Consider the following 19,290-nt stretch of genomic DNA (forward strand, 5'->3'; position numbering starts at 1 on the left):
AACCCTTTCGGAAAAACTGGACGATTGTAAATTCAAAGCGTTCCACAGAATTTGGGAGATGTCGGAAGATTTTTCTTCCAAGGCCACACTCGCCCTTTCTCAGGCATTCAAAACGGGCTGAACCAATGAAATAATTACTAATGTCATTTTTCATTATCATGATTCGTACCGGCCATATCACATAATATTAGCAAACACATTAAACAAATCACAACCAAACCCAAATAACTCTTAACCAATAAATTACTCTGCAAGCTTTATATTCAAAACTTCAGGTAATGAATTCACCATAATGGAACCCACGTGCTACGAAAGACTTAACTGCATTGTAATATTTTGCATTTACCGACGCAAGGACCGCAAAAAATACACTTGTGTGAATAGAAAATTTAACGTTTGGCACCACAGTAAATACATCCCATTTCAAATGATTTAAATGAATGCTTCGAGACGACCAAGATGTATTTGCAAGAAATAAAAAAAATTGCAAGATATTTAAAACGATCAAATGGGCATTTCTTCTACACAAGGTGTCGCAGAGAAAAACTCGCGCCTTAAATACCCACCGAGATTCTGCTAACCGTAACGTTACGTTCATACAACTCGTCAGTGCTGGAAAAATGCAACGGAAAACATTACAACAGAGTAACTGGACCTAAGAGTATTTTGAAATAGTTTACACGACATTATACCTTCCTCCCGATAGTACAGATTACCTACATTGCATCATAGAGAGATCAAAACAAATCTGCCGTAACGAGATCTTGTTGGAGACAGGAAATCGAATTACATCACGTTCATGTCAATAAGAATCCTGCAACGAGTTATCAATTGAATATGTAAATATAAATGAACGACACGAGATCGACAAAACGTAAAATATGTGCGTAAAAATGTCCCTTCACCCGAAAGCTAACTCTTGAAGAAACATGGGTGGCTGTTGGCTAAGGATCAACTGCCAAAGTTAAATGCTTGTGGATATTTGTATGGTCCAAAACAGACAAGAAAAGCAGAAAAAAATCGATTTCCTAACTTACTTTACCGAATGAAGTCAATCCTGTGCCTAAAAACGGATTGCATCCAAAATAAGGCACGCATTTTTACAAAAAATACAATAACATGACACGTGCATGGATTTATTTAGCTTCGGTCTCACACAAGACTGTATTTCGTCGATCCCTCCACCGTTTTCAGCATTATCCTCAAATGTGATCAGGACGCGTTGGTTACTTAAACGTATAACTAGTTCACTCCGATTCGATGATGAATACTCCATTAATTTACAGTCAATGTGCCTTCGGCTTACAACAAACTTAACAGGAGATGGCTTCAAAATGTAAGTATTAAACACGGCGAACGTCACTCAATGATCATCAAGTTACTAAAGTCAACGCTGTGATAGAGAAGAACACAGATGCTGTCTTTCTCATATATAAAATACACTATAATTTACTATGGAAACTATGAGTAGGCAGTGATCGACTTGAATATTCGTAACCACAAGGTCCTTCAGGACACCAAATATTGGATTATTGGATTACATACTCACGTGCTGATGTGACATCAGCGATTCACCATGCAGAATGTGATAGGCGTTTACTCCGGATTAAGTATGTGAACACTGATTTTTTTTAGGAAAAGATGAACACTACCAGAGATAAGACTGAGAAAACATTATTTCAGATACTCACCCTACCGCCCAGGAATCTCGCCTCCAGCAGCTCCTGTTTGCGAGGGTCCAGAGTTTGGAAGTTCTCCATTTTGATTCCAGCGACTGCTCCTGAGGAACCACAAAAATTTAATGCATTACTACCATGGTTACCAAAGTAACCGATTTTTAACCAGCTGGAATGGCGAAAAATAGGTCTAAAAATTAAAGTACTTATTATGTCACCAAAAAATACTGATTACAAGGTTCCCTGAAGGCTGAAACTGTCCCCTAATCAAATATTCTGGCTAAAATCAGGACACCAACTCCGCGAAGACGTATGAACGTGATATTCATCCGCCAAACAAGACGTGGACAATTATTTGAGTAGATTTAATAATTCAATGAACTTCTTTCCCGCGAACGTAGGGCACGGTACGCCCAGCTTTATTAGAGCGTCGGCTACTGGGCCCAGGTTCAATTTACAGTAACTTTGGACACTTGGAAATTCCTCCAAGTTCAATTATTTTTCGCGGACCAGATCGTCCCGGGACACAGCAAGCGAAATTTAGAAAGGAATCGACGCCCACTCTGTACCCGTGACTTTCATACGCCGTCGGATTTCGCACGAGGTGAGAGTATCCCGCCTCTTTTCAAATCAACCTTGGATTGCGATTAAATTGCTGTCGGGATAGATAATTATACATTGATATTCTACTAACAATAATTAAATAACTACACAAATGCCCTAGAATTAGCTACCTGAAATAAATTCGTATCCTGTATGTATAAAACTCAGTCAATTAGACGGGCAGGGATTACTATGCATGTCAGAACGGAGACGGAACCAAACATTTTGTTAACTTTATTAATGGTCCAGAGAGTATGCGAAAAAAATGAATGAAAAGATGCTTACCACCAAATGCACTGAATGATTACAAAAAATAATACCGAAGAATCTTACACATGCGGGAAAACAAAATAAAAAAATATTGAATTATTTATGAAATATTATTCATAAGAAATTCAACGCTAAGGTCACCGCTGACAACCACCTACTTGGGAAATGACCGAGCAAGACTACTGGGCCAAGCGCAACCGGAAGTCGGAATTTCTAAATCATAAAACGGAAGACATAGTTTCCCATTAAAAATTACAGAGGGATCATTTACAAAAAGAAGTAAATTTAATGTCAAACTAATAATAATTACGTAAAAATGGAATGAAAGAATACTATATAACTTTCAATACCTTCAAAGCGCCATGAAATTAAAAGTCAAGAGTCACGGACAATAATAATTAATGAATCAAAAATACTACGGTTAGATGTGCTGCACTAGCAATTGGGGGGGGGGCAGGAATACGAGGGGAATCGTCTTAAAGAACTCAGCGGATGGGGGAGGAGATTGATTATGAAGAGACCAGGGCTGCTGGGGAAGAAAGAGAAGGAGGTTTAGGAATGTGGAGCAGAGAGTCCAAACGCGTGCAGGGTGGGGGAGCATGTCGGGAAAAGAGCCAGGGACGGTCAATTTCGTTATTAAAAATGGAGAAAGGTGGCACCATTCTCTTGGGCAGGGTGGTCAGGAGATCGGGAAGAGGGGGAATTTTATAGACGGGAGAGTTCTGGAGGGGTATGGGAGTGAAACTACGACGCTTGAGGGAGTCAGAGGGACATCGGCGATTCGGGGAGAAACCACGGCTTGAGAGCTTTGGATGTCATTTCCACAAATGGAAGAATAGGATAGCGCAAGAATAACAAGGCCACAGGAAAATACTCAACGGAGCAGGACCCAAAGGCTCCGACTTTTACATTTTAATTGTGCGCATATATCAATAGCACATCGCGACAAGGAACAAAAGCTCGAACTACTAAAACACGAACTTTGACGGAGGAAAGCATCGAACTTGAAAATTACATTAATAACCACCAAAAACAAGGTAATAGCACAAAATGAGAATAGCTTTCACAGCATTATTTGTATTAACGCCCTGCATAACGATTTCGAAACATTATTCAGAGAAACTTTCTTGAACTCTACGGATTTATAATTTTGTCTGACCATATCCCACACACCGAATTGCATAATGGCTTCTTTTTGCAACGCGAGTGAACAGGGCTTACGGAGGTTTTCTCTTCCAATTCAAACTATTCCTAGAGCTTCCCTGACCTGCCCCAATCTGGGAGCGGTTTCATCCGGCAGATGGATAGTTTTCAATTCGACGGTACATCCCCCTCTCCTTACGTTAACGGGAGTGAAATTTATTTCCAATATTAAAATATCAATGCTGCAAAGGAAGTTTGCCACGGGAAACTCCAATAATGAAGGTTTGCTCGAGCTCACGCCATAGCAAGCCAATGCGGAGGATAATACGTCACTTATACCGAAATGCCTGAGAAAATCGATACTAATAATAATCACGTCTTAGCGAAATTTAAGCATGGTCGACTACCCGACCATTTCGTTCGTGCAATACACGTGGCTCACCAAACACGCGAACAACCACGAATCGTCATAATTTGTCTTGGAAAGAAAAGGAACCGAGTGAAATTCGTTTCCAGTTGTATCTATTCACACACTGCACATCAGTGTGTCGTAATCACAGGAAAATATAAGTCTAAACTCGGCATTATAATCCAATAATGATCTTAGTGCCAGGGAAAAAAGTAACCCATTCGAGAGTGATAGTTAACAAAACAGGGAGCCAATTAGTATACTACATAAATGTCTTAAAGATGAACATTTAGCAAGCCTTTCATTATCCTGGCAAAGAGACTTCTTGACAATCAATATAGCTAGCATTATTTCCTGAATATTTAATCTCGGGAGGGAGAACGACTGCTTTCATTTTTTCCCAAAATCCCAAGAGTGACATGCTACAGATCGCAGCAGGAGATGTCAGCACCCCTTGAACTATTATCTTTTGACTAAATGGCAGCGGGGAATTTAACACTGCTGAGAATTGCTGGGGGCATCGTTATACTTTGTCACTGATCGCTGAAGAATTTCAAAACGACAGCATCGATAAGAATCATAGGGACGACCGGATACCCGATCGTATGAATATGCATTATTCCTATGGCTATTTAAAGAATATGAAAATGCATTACTCAAAAATATGTATTTTTTGTAGAAATAATACGCATATACAACAAGGCTACAGAATAAAGGCGTAAAACCACATACCAGCGGCTGTCTCTGGGTGGCTTTCACGAATACCCTCAGTCGCCCCCGACGTTTGTATGTGCGGTACTTACATTCCCACCGTGGATTCCCTTTCCAGCCTCGAAACGTTTTCATCTTTTATCCGAGGACTGGCAACGCAGTTCTGCTATTGATCTCTGACGCACACCCGTAAGTGCATTGCAGGAGAGGGAGCCAAAAAAATTTAAAAAACCACGTCCGCCCAACGAAAACCACTCCGGCAATAATGAACTCATCCGGATGATGATGACGGCCTAAAGGACGAAGGACTAGGCAACGAAACGGTCGATATAGGACACGGGGAAAGAGAAAGAGAGAGGAAGGGCTCGAGAGGAAGAGGGCACAGCAGCTTCCGGATAGGGATCTTCCCTCGACCCGCCCGCCTCCCCACCTGCCAACCGAGGGTACTGCTCTCCGTAGGACGTGAGAAGGTAGGAGGGGGGAATGGAGGAGGTCGGGAAGGGGGAAGACCCAAGTTACACCGCCGTGGTGCGAGCGGAGAGGGAAGGGTTGGCGATGTGGAGAGAGACAGAGAGAGAGAAGGGCCCAAGTTTTGCCGGAAAGGGAGTGAGGCTAAAACCACCGCGGTGTCGGCGGCGTGGAGAGCTCCCGCCCCCCAGAGGGGAAGGGGGACGTGGATGGGCGGGAGGATTGAGGAGGGAGAGGGGATGGTGGAGTCGCCCGCTGCAGCCATCTCACTCTGCCCCATCATGGGCGCCAAAGACGACAACTCTCCCACCGACCTCCTCCCCCCCACACACACACACCCTGCCTCCACACTACACCGATTATTGATTCCGTTCGTCTTAGAAAATACGCCCCCTCCGCAAAGTCCTCCCCCCCTGCGCCCCGGGGTCTTGCAACCCTCACGTGGCGCCTACCCACGGGGGCGCCCACCCGCTCCGCGGCGCCGGCCTCACTGCACGTCCACGAAAATGCGACCGGAGCGTGCGTGAGAGACGGGCAGGGAGGCAGCGGCGACACGATCGAGGGCGTGGAGAGCCGAAGCGGTGCTCCAAAGCCACTCGACGCCCCAACCCACGCCTTCCCCCTCTCTCCCCCGCCCTCTATCCACCGCCACCCTCGGCGTCGCGGGGGATAGAACGCCGGGGGAGGAGGGGGGCGGCTCCTCCGTTTGGTTGCGCACCCATCGCAAAGCCCGACCGCCGGGATATTGACGGGCCGCACACGGATCCCACCACGCACCAATCCCCACCCTCCCCCGTCCCGCGAATGCTGAATAATCCATTTCATTGGCCCACCTGGAAAGGCTCGCGCCCGCATTAATCACGCTCGGTGCTCATCGTTACCCATTTAAGAACGCATTACTTTAATGCGCACTGCAACACTGCAACCGTGCCACGTCATTTACAGGTGCCACCCTCGAAAAGCGCCCACCAACGAATTTTTGAGGAGGGCGGGGCAAATAAATGTTTCACTCGCAAGACCCAGATTTGACGCTTTCGTTTTTCCACTATCTTCGAGAGCTTCACCTGGTGGCTACCCATCCTGGAGTTTGCCAATCTTTCGATTTCATCGTAAACTTTTGGAAATTAAGAAGCAAACAGTGTTAACCGATGCAATAGAAACCGGCAACCAGCGAAAATGTTCGATGGCATCCAGCGCCATTTGGTTGAAAATCTCGACTCTATAATTGATATAAGAAACTTTCTCTGCCACACCACTTTTATTCCGCGCGACCCGGGTTAAGACGTTTGATCCCGCGACACAAGGAAACGATGGTCTAGCTAAATTAAAAGTCGATTGGAAAAGTGTGTTCCATTTACATTCAAGCGAGAAGAAATTTTCTGAAAATATACCCCGCTGCGGCCAGAACTTGTTAAATAATCGATCTCAGTGAGTGGCCGCTTTTCGACACCATTAGGGATGAGTCATATGAGGTCGGCAAGAACAAGAGGAAAGGAGAGAAAACCGGTGTTGGCATTTGTCTGCTCACATCGAAGGACGCCTGGTTAACCAAAACCCCACGTGCACCCCACTTGAATTATTCTCCACGCACCGCCTTATTAGGGTTCAGAACTCAAAGCTTGAAAAGAGGACACCGTCAGGAATTGAAATCGGGACCTTAGAATAGGCAGATCGCACACTGGCCACCGCACCAATCCGATCCCCTTTTATATTTTTTATCTCCGTTCTCTCATTTGTCTCGAAAGGGGGCCGATTGCGCCAGATAATCTCACTCTCGACCAGCGAAAGACAGACATACATACATACTAAGCGTTCGGTAACACTTAAAAACGTACCGGAAAGCTAAGATTACCATCTCTACGGTTGGTAGAGCAAGGAAAGGCATTCTCTCCATTCCGTGTGAAATCGCATGTTGGGAGCGAGCGCGTGGGTGTGTTTTCCCCATGCGACCCCACTAAAATTTAATCCGGATCCCAAAATAGCCGGGGAGACATGATGTTCAAGAGTCACCACGTGAGACTGAAGCCAGGACCGAAACCTTCTATCCAGGTACATCTTACAACTCGCGCTATTTAGAATCAAAAAGCCAAATTTCAATTTGACCTCTCCATGGCATCGAATCCACAACATATTTTGTAGGCACATACTCCACGGTTAAAATAATAACTCCAGTTTAATGTACCGATATTTCCGAAGCATGACAGGATTGAATACTATGGAAGGAAGACACCATTTTTGGACTATGAGAATCATTCTTCTTACAATAATAATTTTTTCTCTCTCTTCTCTGTGTCCCCGCTCAAGTAGCTCACTCGGCCTCCCTCGAGTCACTTAAATGGCGTCCCGAGGCTCTATACTCAATAACTCCAAACCACATCGATATAAAATATTTCGGTTCTGTTTACCCAACAATGTTTATACTTCGACGCACGCCTTTGCGGATATCAATACTGAATCGCAAGCGTTACTCAGAGCAAAGAAGTTATTGTTATGTTTCGCGGATATTTGCCTGGGGCGGAGATTGATGATGTTTGAAACCATATTTTGACTTAGTTTTGGTGGGGAAGGTAACAAATATGAAATACGATCCAGCCAACAATTAACCCATAATGTGCGGATGCTGAAGGACATCAATGTAGTCTCGCTCAGTCTCCCTTCGTTCAGGTGAAATGTTTGCCTCACATTATCAATCTTTGTCCTAGTTAAACTAACTATTTTGTGCTACATAACTGTGAAGACAGGCGAAAAAAAACAAAAACACTCAGCTGACACGATTACGTAATGTCGCTCAAATTGCAACAATTCGTTGGAATTTGTAAGTCGGTATCCGCACGTTTTACCGCAAAAACAAGGAAGTTATGTTTTTAGTGTCAATGGAGCATGTGAAAAAATCAGTGATTCACCATTTCCGAAAATATATCGAGGATGGCAACTGGTATGGGAATCAAACCCACTGGTAAATAAACAAACTCAACCGAGGGAACAAAAGGCTATCACTGACATCCTATTCCCTTTTTTTCCCCACTAATGTCTAATTTCAACTAAAGTGTCTCAACCGGATGGTTACATTAAACAATACATAAAAAACAAAGTTCGCGACGCTTTTTAGAGAGAAGAAGATAAGACATTTCGATGATGATACCGTTGTTACTTCCGAAAGAACAGCAGAGAGTTGAAGAATGAGAATACATCGCGAGCCTCCTTTTTATGCACTGCGATTACCTTAAGAGGGGTTACAAGTGCTCCGGGGTAACGAGTTTTCCTGAATTTTCTAGAATTCAAGTTGACAACTGAAATTATTTAACTTTATTGTTGGTGGCAGTCTTTAACTCAAGCTAGGCTTTTTTTAAGAACTCAAGAAATGGATGGCACCCAAAACAATAAATTCACTTCATGATTTCAATACACGAATTAACTTCGCTTCCCGTGACTATGGAAACTCAGCTTTGATTCGACGGCATCCAGCTGCTTTGAGCACGGCAAATACGTTTTTAGGTTGAGTGCGCTATTTATCCGCTCCCCGCGCCACTGAGTTGGGGCAACGTTACATGGTGCGAAGAAAGGGTGCGCCGAGAATAAAGATCCAGTTTCCCAGGGGTCGTCGCATGGGGGTGGGCGGGGCGAGCACGATGGAATTCGGGCGCCGTGCGCTTCCACCCCGCGCCTCCTCCACTGCGACGCGCGAGGGCCAATGGCGGACACAAAAGCTCCCGAATGAAGGGGTATTCGAAACTCGGAACACCTACACGCACTTCCTGAAAGGCACCAAAACGGTGTAGGGCAACGCGTGACAGCACCACTGGAATGGGAAGGAGAGCGCGGAAAATCAAGTTAGGGACTGGAATCGAGAGTTGGGATGGGAGGAGATCGAAGCAAATAATGGACTCCTTGAGTACACACGTAGAGGAGAGGAGGTATTTTGTAGAGTGGATTTTTTTACAAGCCTTCAGTTCGTCACTAGTACTTATGCTGGAGGGAAAAGAAGTCCTTCAAATCATCGATCTTTTCTCATCCACCTCCTGGCGCTTACATTCGTTATCCGATCTGGTGAGGAAAACTCCGTGGGCTTCTCGTTCCACGTTTTATTCAATATTCCATTTTCATATTTGTAAATTTTGAAATCCTCAGGAATTTCCGGAGACTTGCAAAAATACGATATTTTTCAATACATAATTTTTGCTGAAATTTTCACGCTAAAATATTGGAGGAGATTCAATGTATTTCTCAAAATTGCATTCCTATGGTCAACGGGAAAAATTAACAAAAATCATGAAAATAATTTATCAATTTCAAAACGTTCATTTATAATTCAAGTATATTAACGCATAATTTACTACTAATCATATTATCATAACCAGCTTACTAGCATGAAGACCAATCGTGGAAAGACAGGAGAGCGTACATACTTCACCTATCGCACACAAGAATAACATGAACAAACGCACGAAGGATGTGCAACAATTAGTATTTTTTAAAGTTTTGGACCTCAAGGACTTAAAAAATCGAATTCCAGTGTTGAAGTGAACCTACGAGCTAGCATTAGGGCGCGTAAAAGTAGGAGTGACCTAATTTTTAATCTCATTCCTTGCATTTAGAATTTCTTCAACTACGCTGTTTGAAAATAAAGGCGGCCGACATACTTGTCTCATACACTGCTTAGTGGGCCGCCGAAGTGAATGATAAAGATGAACTTGATATACCATTACACAATATTCAACACAATGCCACCTTACAACAGTCCATACGAACTTGATGACCTCCAACATATTAATCCACTCTACACCTTTCATTTCCTGAACTTCAGGAGTCCCGAATTACGGGACTTGAGGGATCGCGGACTCAATTCCGTGATGCGCCATTCAAGAAATTACTTTCCCGACAAAAATCTGGTAGCCTAAACTTTTACCTCACCCTACTGTAGCGCAGTCCAATCGCTGCAAAGAGCATTAATCTTGATGAGGAACAATATTTTGCACCTACTTGTACTGAGACAGTAAAACATTATCCACCACCACAGTATTCAACCCGAAGGTTAGTTAGATGGGTGAGGCAGAGCTTACCTAACACTAAACCCTACAGCGTAAGAAATCGCGCTCAAGACTAAGGGGACCAAATCCCCAGGACCACCTGTGATATCCCGAGAAGACCTCGTACCAGAAAAATCGCACTCTTTGGGTAGAGCCGAGGGTGCCCAGAGGAGTCATTCCGAATCTAAACAGGGCCCTCTGGTCAGTAGTCCAGCGCTCTACCCACTAAGCTACCAAGCCGACCCTCCGAAAAAATACAAGAATACGATAAAAAGCGCGCTGTGTCGATTTGATGACGCTTACATCACCATATATCAGCGATAGCGCGCCATAGGGCAATGAAACTCATCTCAGTTGAGATACTTCAATGACCTTGAAGATTCTTACTTTGGCAGAAGACATTTCTGCAATCGAGTAATCCTCGATTAACGTGGGAATTGAAAAATGAGTGAGCCTTTTCAGCAAGTCGATTCGCACCTGATACTTACATGGGACAGAATAAGAAGAAACGCAAGCTTCTTCGAGTACTCAAAAATTTTCCCTAGAAACGCATTAAGCGCTCACATAGCACAGGAGTCGTCGTAAGCGACTAAAAAAAAATATTCGCCGGCGAATTGGCTGGTAGAGAGCGCATTCGTCCGACACATTCCACGCGCCAGTTTGGCCAACCACTAAAATTTTATTTGCGGATTTTTTCCAAGAGTCAACAAGGCGAATGATTACGTGGTGAGAGCGACCTCAAGCGGCGAAACAAGAGACTCGCAGTCAACGGAGATTTCATCTCCTGGCCCGAGGCGTGGGACGGGCGTATCATCTTCGGCCATTTTGGAGGAAACGTTCGAAATATTGGGGTATGTCCGCCGATCCAGAGTAGACAAAAAAAAGAGAAGCACAGTTATTTGGACTGAACCAAATTCCACTCTCGACACTCACTCTTTTTGAAAAATCCAGAAGAAAAAGATGGTGAAAATAATGTCTTCTTGAAGACAGGCATATGTGGTAAAATAATAAGCGAGCCACCGTACATCAACATCTAATCCCAATGAGTATGTATATTCAAACTTAGCCAATCCTAGCTTCATCCGCTCAGAAGGAAATGCAATGATAGGGTATGTTCTCGGCTATGCATTCAAACTTCCGCATTTAATTAAAAACTTATCTCTCATTATTGGCCTCTCCTTTATTTAGAAAAGGCCTTTCAACGGCTAGACATGACCAAATCCACATCGGATGACACCTAGGTGTAAAAACGCGGTTGTATTCAAAGTATAAAGAAGTGAACAATATTAGCTTCATTATAAACATTAATTATTTTCTTAATGAAGGTCTACAAGCTAGCTAACATAGAGACGGGTTAAATGAAGAGGAACAATATCTTTCTAAGCCTTTTACTTTCTGTGATTAGTTATAATATTTTATTCTATATTGATGATTTTAAGAAATCAAAATTAAAATGTTAGAAAAACAACATATTGCTTGGCTAAAATTGTCTTCAAAGAAGTGTATTGCAAACAAAAAAACCTGCGTAAGATTCAAAGATATACATAAGAAATAGACGCTGGTGATTTTTCCCATTAATCGAGATGCATAAATTAAGCAATGCATTTCACCAACATCTTTACCATTTAATTACTTTATATTTGCTATCTTCCACACATTAAAATATATTCACGTAATTTTACAATTTCATTTGATATTTAACTGAAAAAAGAGATAATGATCGAGCGATTTTTTCCAGCACAACAACGACATAATTGAGGGTCTATAAAAAGAATATGAGTAAAAACCTTTTTAAATTCCAAAGAAACTGCGGGAGATGCCGCAACAGTAACTTTTAACGGAGTCATCCGCTAATGTGCATTATAATGCAACAATTTCAGAGCGTAAAAATCATTCGCCTTGACTGGGACTCGAACCCAGATCCCTCAATATCCGGTCGAGTGCTTTACTCGACCGGATATTGAGGGATCTGGGTTCGAGTCCCAGTCAAGGCGAATGATTTTTACGCTCTGAAATTGTTGCATTATAAAAACCTTTTTAATTGCTCACGGCCAGAGGTACGAATCAATTTGGTTTCCCTATTTCGAAAGCGTTATTTAAATATATGACAACCAACGTCTCTATCGAATGACTACTCCCGCCTATCCCTCCATGTTGCAGCTGCTAGAGATTGAAAACGCGTCGTACTAATAAGAAAACGACAAAAGAGGGAATAAATTCTTACGAAAATGTTTGGAGAGTAAATAACGTCCAAGCTCAGCAACGTCAGCGCATGACACTCCTCCTCACGAGAAATATTCATTTCTTCAATCGACTGAATGACGAAATAAAAACTTTCCACAGATTAGCGGAGATAAGTTTTATAATACTGCAGGGGTCAAATAAATTATTTGAATCTCCATAGTTAAGCTTGACTGTGAGGCAATGCGATTCTTCTCGCCATGACTACCACTCACAGACTGGAAATCAATTTCAGGGACTTCCGGACAAAGAAAGGGGGAACAATTAGGACCCTTACTTACCAATGCTTAAGGACTTTAGCTAACCTAAATTTTCAAAATGCATATAAATCAGCCTGGTTCTCATTTTAATTAAACTACACATAAATTTCTGCGTCAACATTCTTGAAACAGACGCGTCGCAACAAGCAGGTAAATAAACGAAGGTCGCTAAGAATAGTTTGATAAGTACAAGCGGAGTAAATCTTTACAAAATAATTTTTTTACAGTTTTACAGTGAAATTTGAAAAAATCAGTAAATTTACATCTTCCACAAATGAACCAATGAAGTTCACCAATAACGTATGAGTGTAGTATGCATTACATTCGAAATATGAGTATTGTGCCAGATGCTCATCAGTTGACACAAAGCAATACAGACAAGCAGGAAGCAGGAGAGGAGGGAATTAAACCGTGGCTGATTGACTGGTCAGGCTGATACATGAATAAAAGTTAACTTGTGAAAGACTCCGGCGATAGATAACTGCACAGTCTGACAGCACATCAATTCCACATACGAGTACACTTAGGGCACGCTAAATCATAGTCAGAACAGGGGATAAGGAGCGAATACGGAACAGGAAGTTTATAAGTGGGGAAAATTGCCGCAGGAGATGATACTTTTTCAAGGCTAACCTTTGTCGTTTTAGGGAACTTCTAGGAAATTTCCGTAAAAGTAGGGTCCATCTAAGAATCCGCCAGATATTATGGCACAAGTCTCCTTTGAGAGATCGAGTGAGAGCCCTTACTCGACGAAGCAATTAACATTATACATCCATACACCCACTCAAAATAGCCACTTCCCTCCATTGGGTGGAAATTAGAAAAACAGCAGATTTAGTGATAAAAGATTTGGTGTTTTCCCGGCTTCTGAAGCCCTGAAGACGATGAACGAGTCGAACATCGAAACGTCGGCCAATATGGACGATATAACATGGTGGAGGACCCTAGAGGAATTTACGCAGCTGATTTAGTATTATTCGAATAAGTTCAACCTCGCTCGATGGAAGAAGGCTGCTTCCACGCCATTTTAGACATCTAATCCGACTTCACGTCTCTTCTCTCGGCGTTGATTTCGCCCCCACCTTACGGAGTGTTACGGAAGACGAAGAATACTCTCTTACCATTCCATGGGAGGGCTCGGGATGGAGCGTAGAGTTGACCTGACAAACGCAACATAAGGAGAGGAAAACCATGGGCCACGCACTCCAACTTCCGTAGCTTTTCCTTTTCCATTCCTCATCACGTGGTAGGCCATCTCGCCTCGGGGCTTTTTACAACAGTGCAGCCCGAGTTACCCTTTTCACATATATTACGTTGTACTAAAAACGGCAGTTGACGACGAGCGGCTTACGCATAGTTGGAAAAAAGTAAGGGTGAGGCAGTGAGACTTATCTATGTCGACGTTAAATTCACGACATGACTTGCGATAACAAAATCATTAAGTTCCCCCAATCTACTGGTTTGTTGTCGGTAATTTTACAACCTTAACACCTATAAATGTACGAGCTCGTACAATGGATAATCAATTGTACATAAGGTTACTTCCGGAAAGTTATTCTCGTCTTCGTGTATCTCTAATGGGTAATCACGATTTTATTATATTTTGAAATGGGATCCATTTCTGTTAACGCATAAAGACAACGCAAATTTATGACCATTACAAATGAAGAAATAATAATCATGTCAGAATTTTATTTGTGATGATAAAACAATGAAATAACTGAAACCATTCCCTCAGCATGCTGCAATCGAATTAACAAGAAAGTGTCGGGACGAAAGTTTCGCAAAATTGACAGGAGACGGCAGTAACCGGTGCATACTCCGCCGAAATTTAATGAACAAACGTCAAAATTCCGAATCAGTGCAAAAATATGTACACAAACAATTTTTCCACGCAACTTCAGCCACATCCCAAATTTGTTTAAAGGGTGGAAGAAATTTTCTACGACTACACTCATATCAAAACATTGAAAATAAATCAACGGCCGTCTTTCAGGCATGCGAAATATTTTATTCCCAGTTTAATTCATACAGGGATAAAGGACCCACCGCCTTGGGAAAGGGAGGCAAACTTTAGCGAAGAAACCCTGAAGGAATTAATAGAACCAAATCAGCTTTGAAACACACTTGAATGAACTCAACTCCTTGGTTATATCCGACGAATTTCACAGCAATCCACTCGACGGGGGCATTAGGAGCATCGCCGATGTCGGGGATTGAGGGGGGTCCGTAAAAATCGAAATCCGGGAATCCCCACCTCATTCGGGCGGCTCTTGATTCTTAAAATGCGGAGAATATTCCAGCGAATTTCCCTGGATTCGAACGGATCAATGACGGTGCAGCACCGGCATCAGATGGAGCGGAAGGGCGGGCCGCCCTTTTCCCAGAGGTCACCATCACGCCATTTCCCACTTCTCCCTGCAGGCGTCGCTCGGGTACGTGATGACCCTGCCGGCCTTTACCCTCGTAAGTAAGGACCAGATCCCGGGAAATTCCCGCGAAAATACACACAAAGGACATCCTGCGTCACTTATATGAAGAATTTACGAATTATCGAAGGAAGCAATTTCTGGGAAGTGAGCTCTATCAAGCCATCCTTCGAGTGAACTAGTTTTTATTTAAACAAAGCGAATTAGCAGGGTAGCGGATCATTTTACGACTTCCTATTCCAGTTTATCCTGACGGCAATGCTGTCCTTTTCCGAATTTTCTACCAAGTGTTTGGCATATGACCAGGCACTTTCTGAGGATTGCTGCATGTGCCACTGGCACCCCTACAGTGGGCCCCACTTAAATGTTAGTCTGCACGAAAAATAAGCTAAGACAAACACTAACTCGTCTCATAACTAAACGGAAGACCGAATTCACGATGCTCTTATACATAACATTCCCGACTTTTTCAAAATATTCGTCACGCTTTTTTTGATTCTTTGAAAAATTATGTGATTACACATTTTCCCGACTGTGTCCAATACTGATTAATAAGAATGTCGTGTCTACCTTCGACTTCGTGAACGGGATGAAACAAATAGCACAATTTCTCGAGCGTCAAAATCATATTCAAATGATGGAAAACTTCCAGTCTGATCTTCCCCATCGAAAGTTCTTGACGAAGGCACATGAGCCCAATGGCTACATCCGTTTCTGGGTGACGCAATACCACTGTAGTGTCTATTGATCGTCCATGAGTGACATCATTGGTACCTCTGAACATTCATGTTTATGCGGTAATTAAATTCAAATAATGTGTCAGCTTATGATTGATTCCACCATTAGACGTAGAAGAATATTTATTCGTGGTCGGGTGCCACGGTATGTCAATTGAATACAACCAATTATCGACCTAAAGAGTTTGATAGATGAGGGTAAAGCTCGCCAAATACCGCGGCACAAAGATGAGTGACATTCACACATCACGGTAGGGGGCCCAGCTCCTTTCCCTGTGCAAGCCTGCAACACGTGTTCCCAAGAAGATCTTGTACCCGAAAAATCACACAGCTTGGGGGAAGGGTCCCTAAAGGTGTTCCCAGGAATCAAACACAGGCCCTCCGGTTAATAGCCCAGCGCTATACCCACTGGCACACTAAGTCCCCTCAATCAAATATTAAATATAGTAAATGTAAAAATCAATTAAATAACAAAAATACGTAACTCGATGAAAAAATTCAAGTTGGGGAACACGGGATGGAAATAATCATTTGAAGGTGCCGGGAAAAGAAGCGGGAAAATCAAATACTGCCTACTTTTAAAAATATCATTTCTATCAGTTTACAAGTAATTAGAAAGTGCGATTAAATACTCGTAATTAGAAAGGTACACTGGACCCAAAAGGACGACGGATATATTTCAGCTCTTCTATCCATCTTTATAAAATCGATGAAAAGTAATTTTTCTGCGGCAATAATTTCACTCCAGGCATCGACACGATATTCCAACAAAGCACGAATCCGTCGGAATATTTAAGGAAGTCTGAAATAGTTATGGGAGCTTCACGGCGTTTCGAAAATAAGAGATCCATTATTCGATGCACGATGTTCACATTGCGAGGGTATCACCAACAGATCCGATTAGACCAGCTATTACGGTTTTGAAAGGAATGGATCCTTCCACAAAAGATCTGGATTGAAAACAATTACACAACTACGGATGCATCCGAACGTAATTGCACTCTTAAAATCCCCAAGCAGAAACTACTGATGAGATCAATTCTAAGTAATGTGGTCCTGGAAAAAAGTCATAATTTACCCAGGTCCGGTATTATTACTTATAAATTCATGGAAACGAGTTTTTAATACAAATAATGAGTAAGTCACATTGCATAACCCTTATGAGATTTACGATGGGAATGTGAAGTTGCGATTTGCGATAAGAAAGAGGCCTCCGACGATATCTACTCGTAGCATAATCCTTCAGCGAGAACCGTCATCGAGGTTCGATAATATCGAATATAAACAAAGAAAGGGCATTCCGACATCGGGGGCCCAGTATCGGAAGTTTAGGTTCCCCTGATAGAAAATGTTGACCTTACTGCGGAAAGCACTTTAAAGTCACACATTCCGTCCAGCGAGCACGTTGAAACCGTGGACCACTACGATTCTCACCAGTGGCGACGCCGGGTTTCTTTCTATCCTACCCCCCTCCCCTCAAAATGTCGAACCAACCTATCCCGACAGGCACAAAAATATCAGTCGCGCACCCCACCCACTACCCACTATGAGAGACCATTCGACCCAGGCAGCCAGCGTCTCTCACCACTATCACCAAGGGAAACTTTGCATTAACCGAGTAATAGTAAATATTTAAGCCACTATGAGAGGCTTTGCCTAAACGGGGAGCCACGATGCACGACATCTTGCGTTAGCGTCAGCGCCGATCGGCGTAATTCGCATATGCCCCGCCCTGGAGTCGTCGGGTAACCCCACAGGGTGGCGCCACCCACTCGTTATTTCGAGCCACCGAGGAAGTGACGACGGAGCGAGAGGCTTCACCTGCGATCGAATACGAGCACCGGGGGACCTCGAATCCGTGGCAGTCTGCATCCGCATATAAGGCGAACAACAACGCCCTCCGAAGCAGATACGCATGCTGTAGATATACATTGTTTTTTTATTGTCGTGGCAAAGCTAAAACCGAGGGATCGCGCCTGATGGCAAATTATCCAAAAATTGAGGAACAGAAATCAGAGTAAGTGTTATCTTAATCTCGTTTTCTCTTTTATAAAACATTATCAACTTTCCGCAACGGAATGGGGATTTTCAGCGATTTTCAGCCATATTTCAGCCATTTATTTCAATTCTCTCAATGAAAAGTTGTTAGCTAATCCCACGCTTTTGGCCTATATGTAATCTAAATGTGCTCCTCTTCACCAATGAACGGATAGGATTTTCAGTTTCTTCGATTTTCCCTGAACATTCTCCACTGATTCATCGTACACAATCTCATAAATCCGACAAATATCATTTTCATCCTTACAAACGTGTGCCTCATCAACAATAATGTAATACCAAAACTTATGCATAGAAAGAAATGTTAAACCGACAATTTTACTTCTTATTGCATGATTAATTCGAACCTCTTTCTGGAATACATGTGTCCACGTTGAAAACGTTTTTTTCTAATGTTTTACAAGCAAATTCCAAAGAAACTGCGAATTCAACCAGTGATTTCGAGCAATTACAAACTGACAACTCTTCATACATTTCTTCATATCTGATAAGAACGCAAATCCAAATTAATGCGGGGGGCCAAACTGGATAAAAATGATTTTGGTTAGGGAGGAGGGAGTACGGAAATATAAGGCGTTGATAGTAGCCCGTCATCAAATGCGCCCATGAAGCTTACAATTTCTGTTCAACGCACTGTTCAAGTACACTGGAATTTACAAAACAGTAAATAGCAATACGACAACTCATGCAATTGATTCGGCAGGCATTTTACACGGCATCATACATTTGATTACACATATATTGAAAGATCACGGAAATCATAATCTTAGATTTGGGAGTATACACAGACGGATTGTTTTTGCGAACCGATACGTTACCGCGGGCCGCACTCGACGACGCGCCTGCCCCTTGGTCATCCGCCGCAGTCGTGAAACAAACAACCATATACGCCACCGTCTCCCGTAAGAGAGCAAGATGATGATCGACCAAAATCCCCGAGGCGGCAACGGGTAGACCAAAGGTCACGACATAGACAATGAGGGGAGGAGAAGAGGGGGATCCAGGGGAAGGAGCAAAAGAGAGAGAGGATCCCCCGATCAATCTAACTCTGGTTCCCTACCCTCCCCCCGCAGCCCCCTCGACACCCCACAGCGCCCTCCCTCGCCGTCCCCCTCTGCCAAAACGTCCCCTGCCGCCCCCGCGCCCCCCTCAACAGTTCCCCTCACCGGGGGCAGGGGTGATGGGGCGGAGGGACGGGCTCGAAATCTCCATCCGACGTCGGTTCCTTCCTGCCGCGGACAGAGGCGTCGACGGACGC

General features: G+C 43.2%; 1 protein-coding gene across 1 annotated transcript in view; it reads right to left on the minus strand.

The window, feature by feature from the left end:
- The window catches only part of Tlk (Tousled-like kinase), a 304,040-nt gene that overhangs the window by 49,480 nt on the left and 235,270 nt on the right, over positions 1-19,290 (minus strand). Inside the window, exon 4 of the mRNA XM_071590894.1 lies at positions 1,692-1,780. Within this exon, the coding sequence (XP_071446995.1) occupies positions 1,692-1,780 (89 nt within the window). The remainder of the gene's footprint in view (positions 1-1,691; positions 1,781-19,290) is intronic.

Source organism: Hetaerina americana, unplaced genomic scaffold (genome assembly GCF_022747635.1).
Source record: "Hetaerina americana unplaced genomic scaffold, ioHetAmer1.1.p SCAF_4, whole genome shotgun sequence".
In the NCBI taxonomy this organism is placed as follows: domain Eukaryota; kingdom Metazoa; phylum Arthropoda; class Insecta; order Odonata; family Calopterygidae; genus Hetaerina; species Hetaerina americana.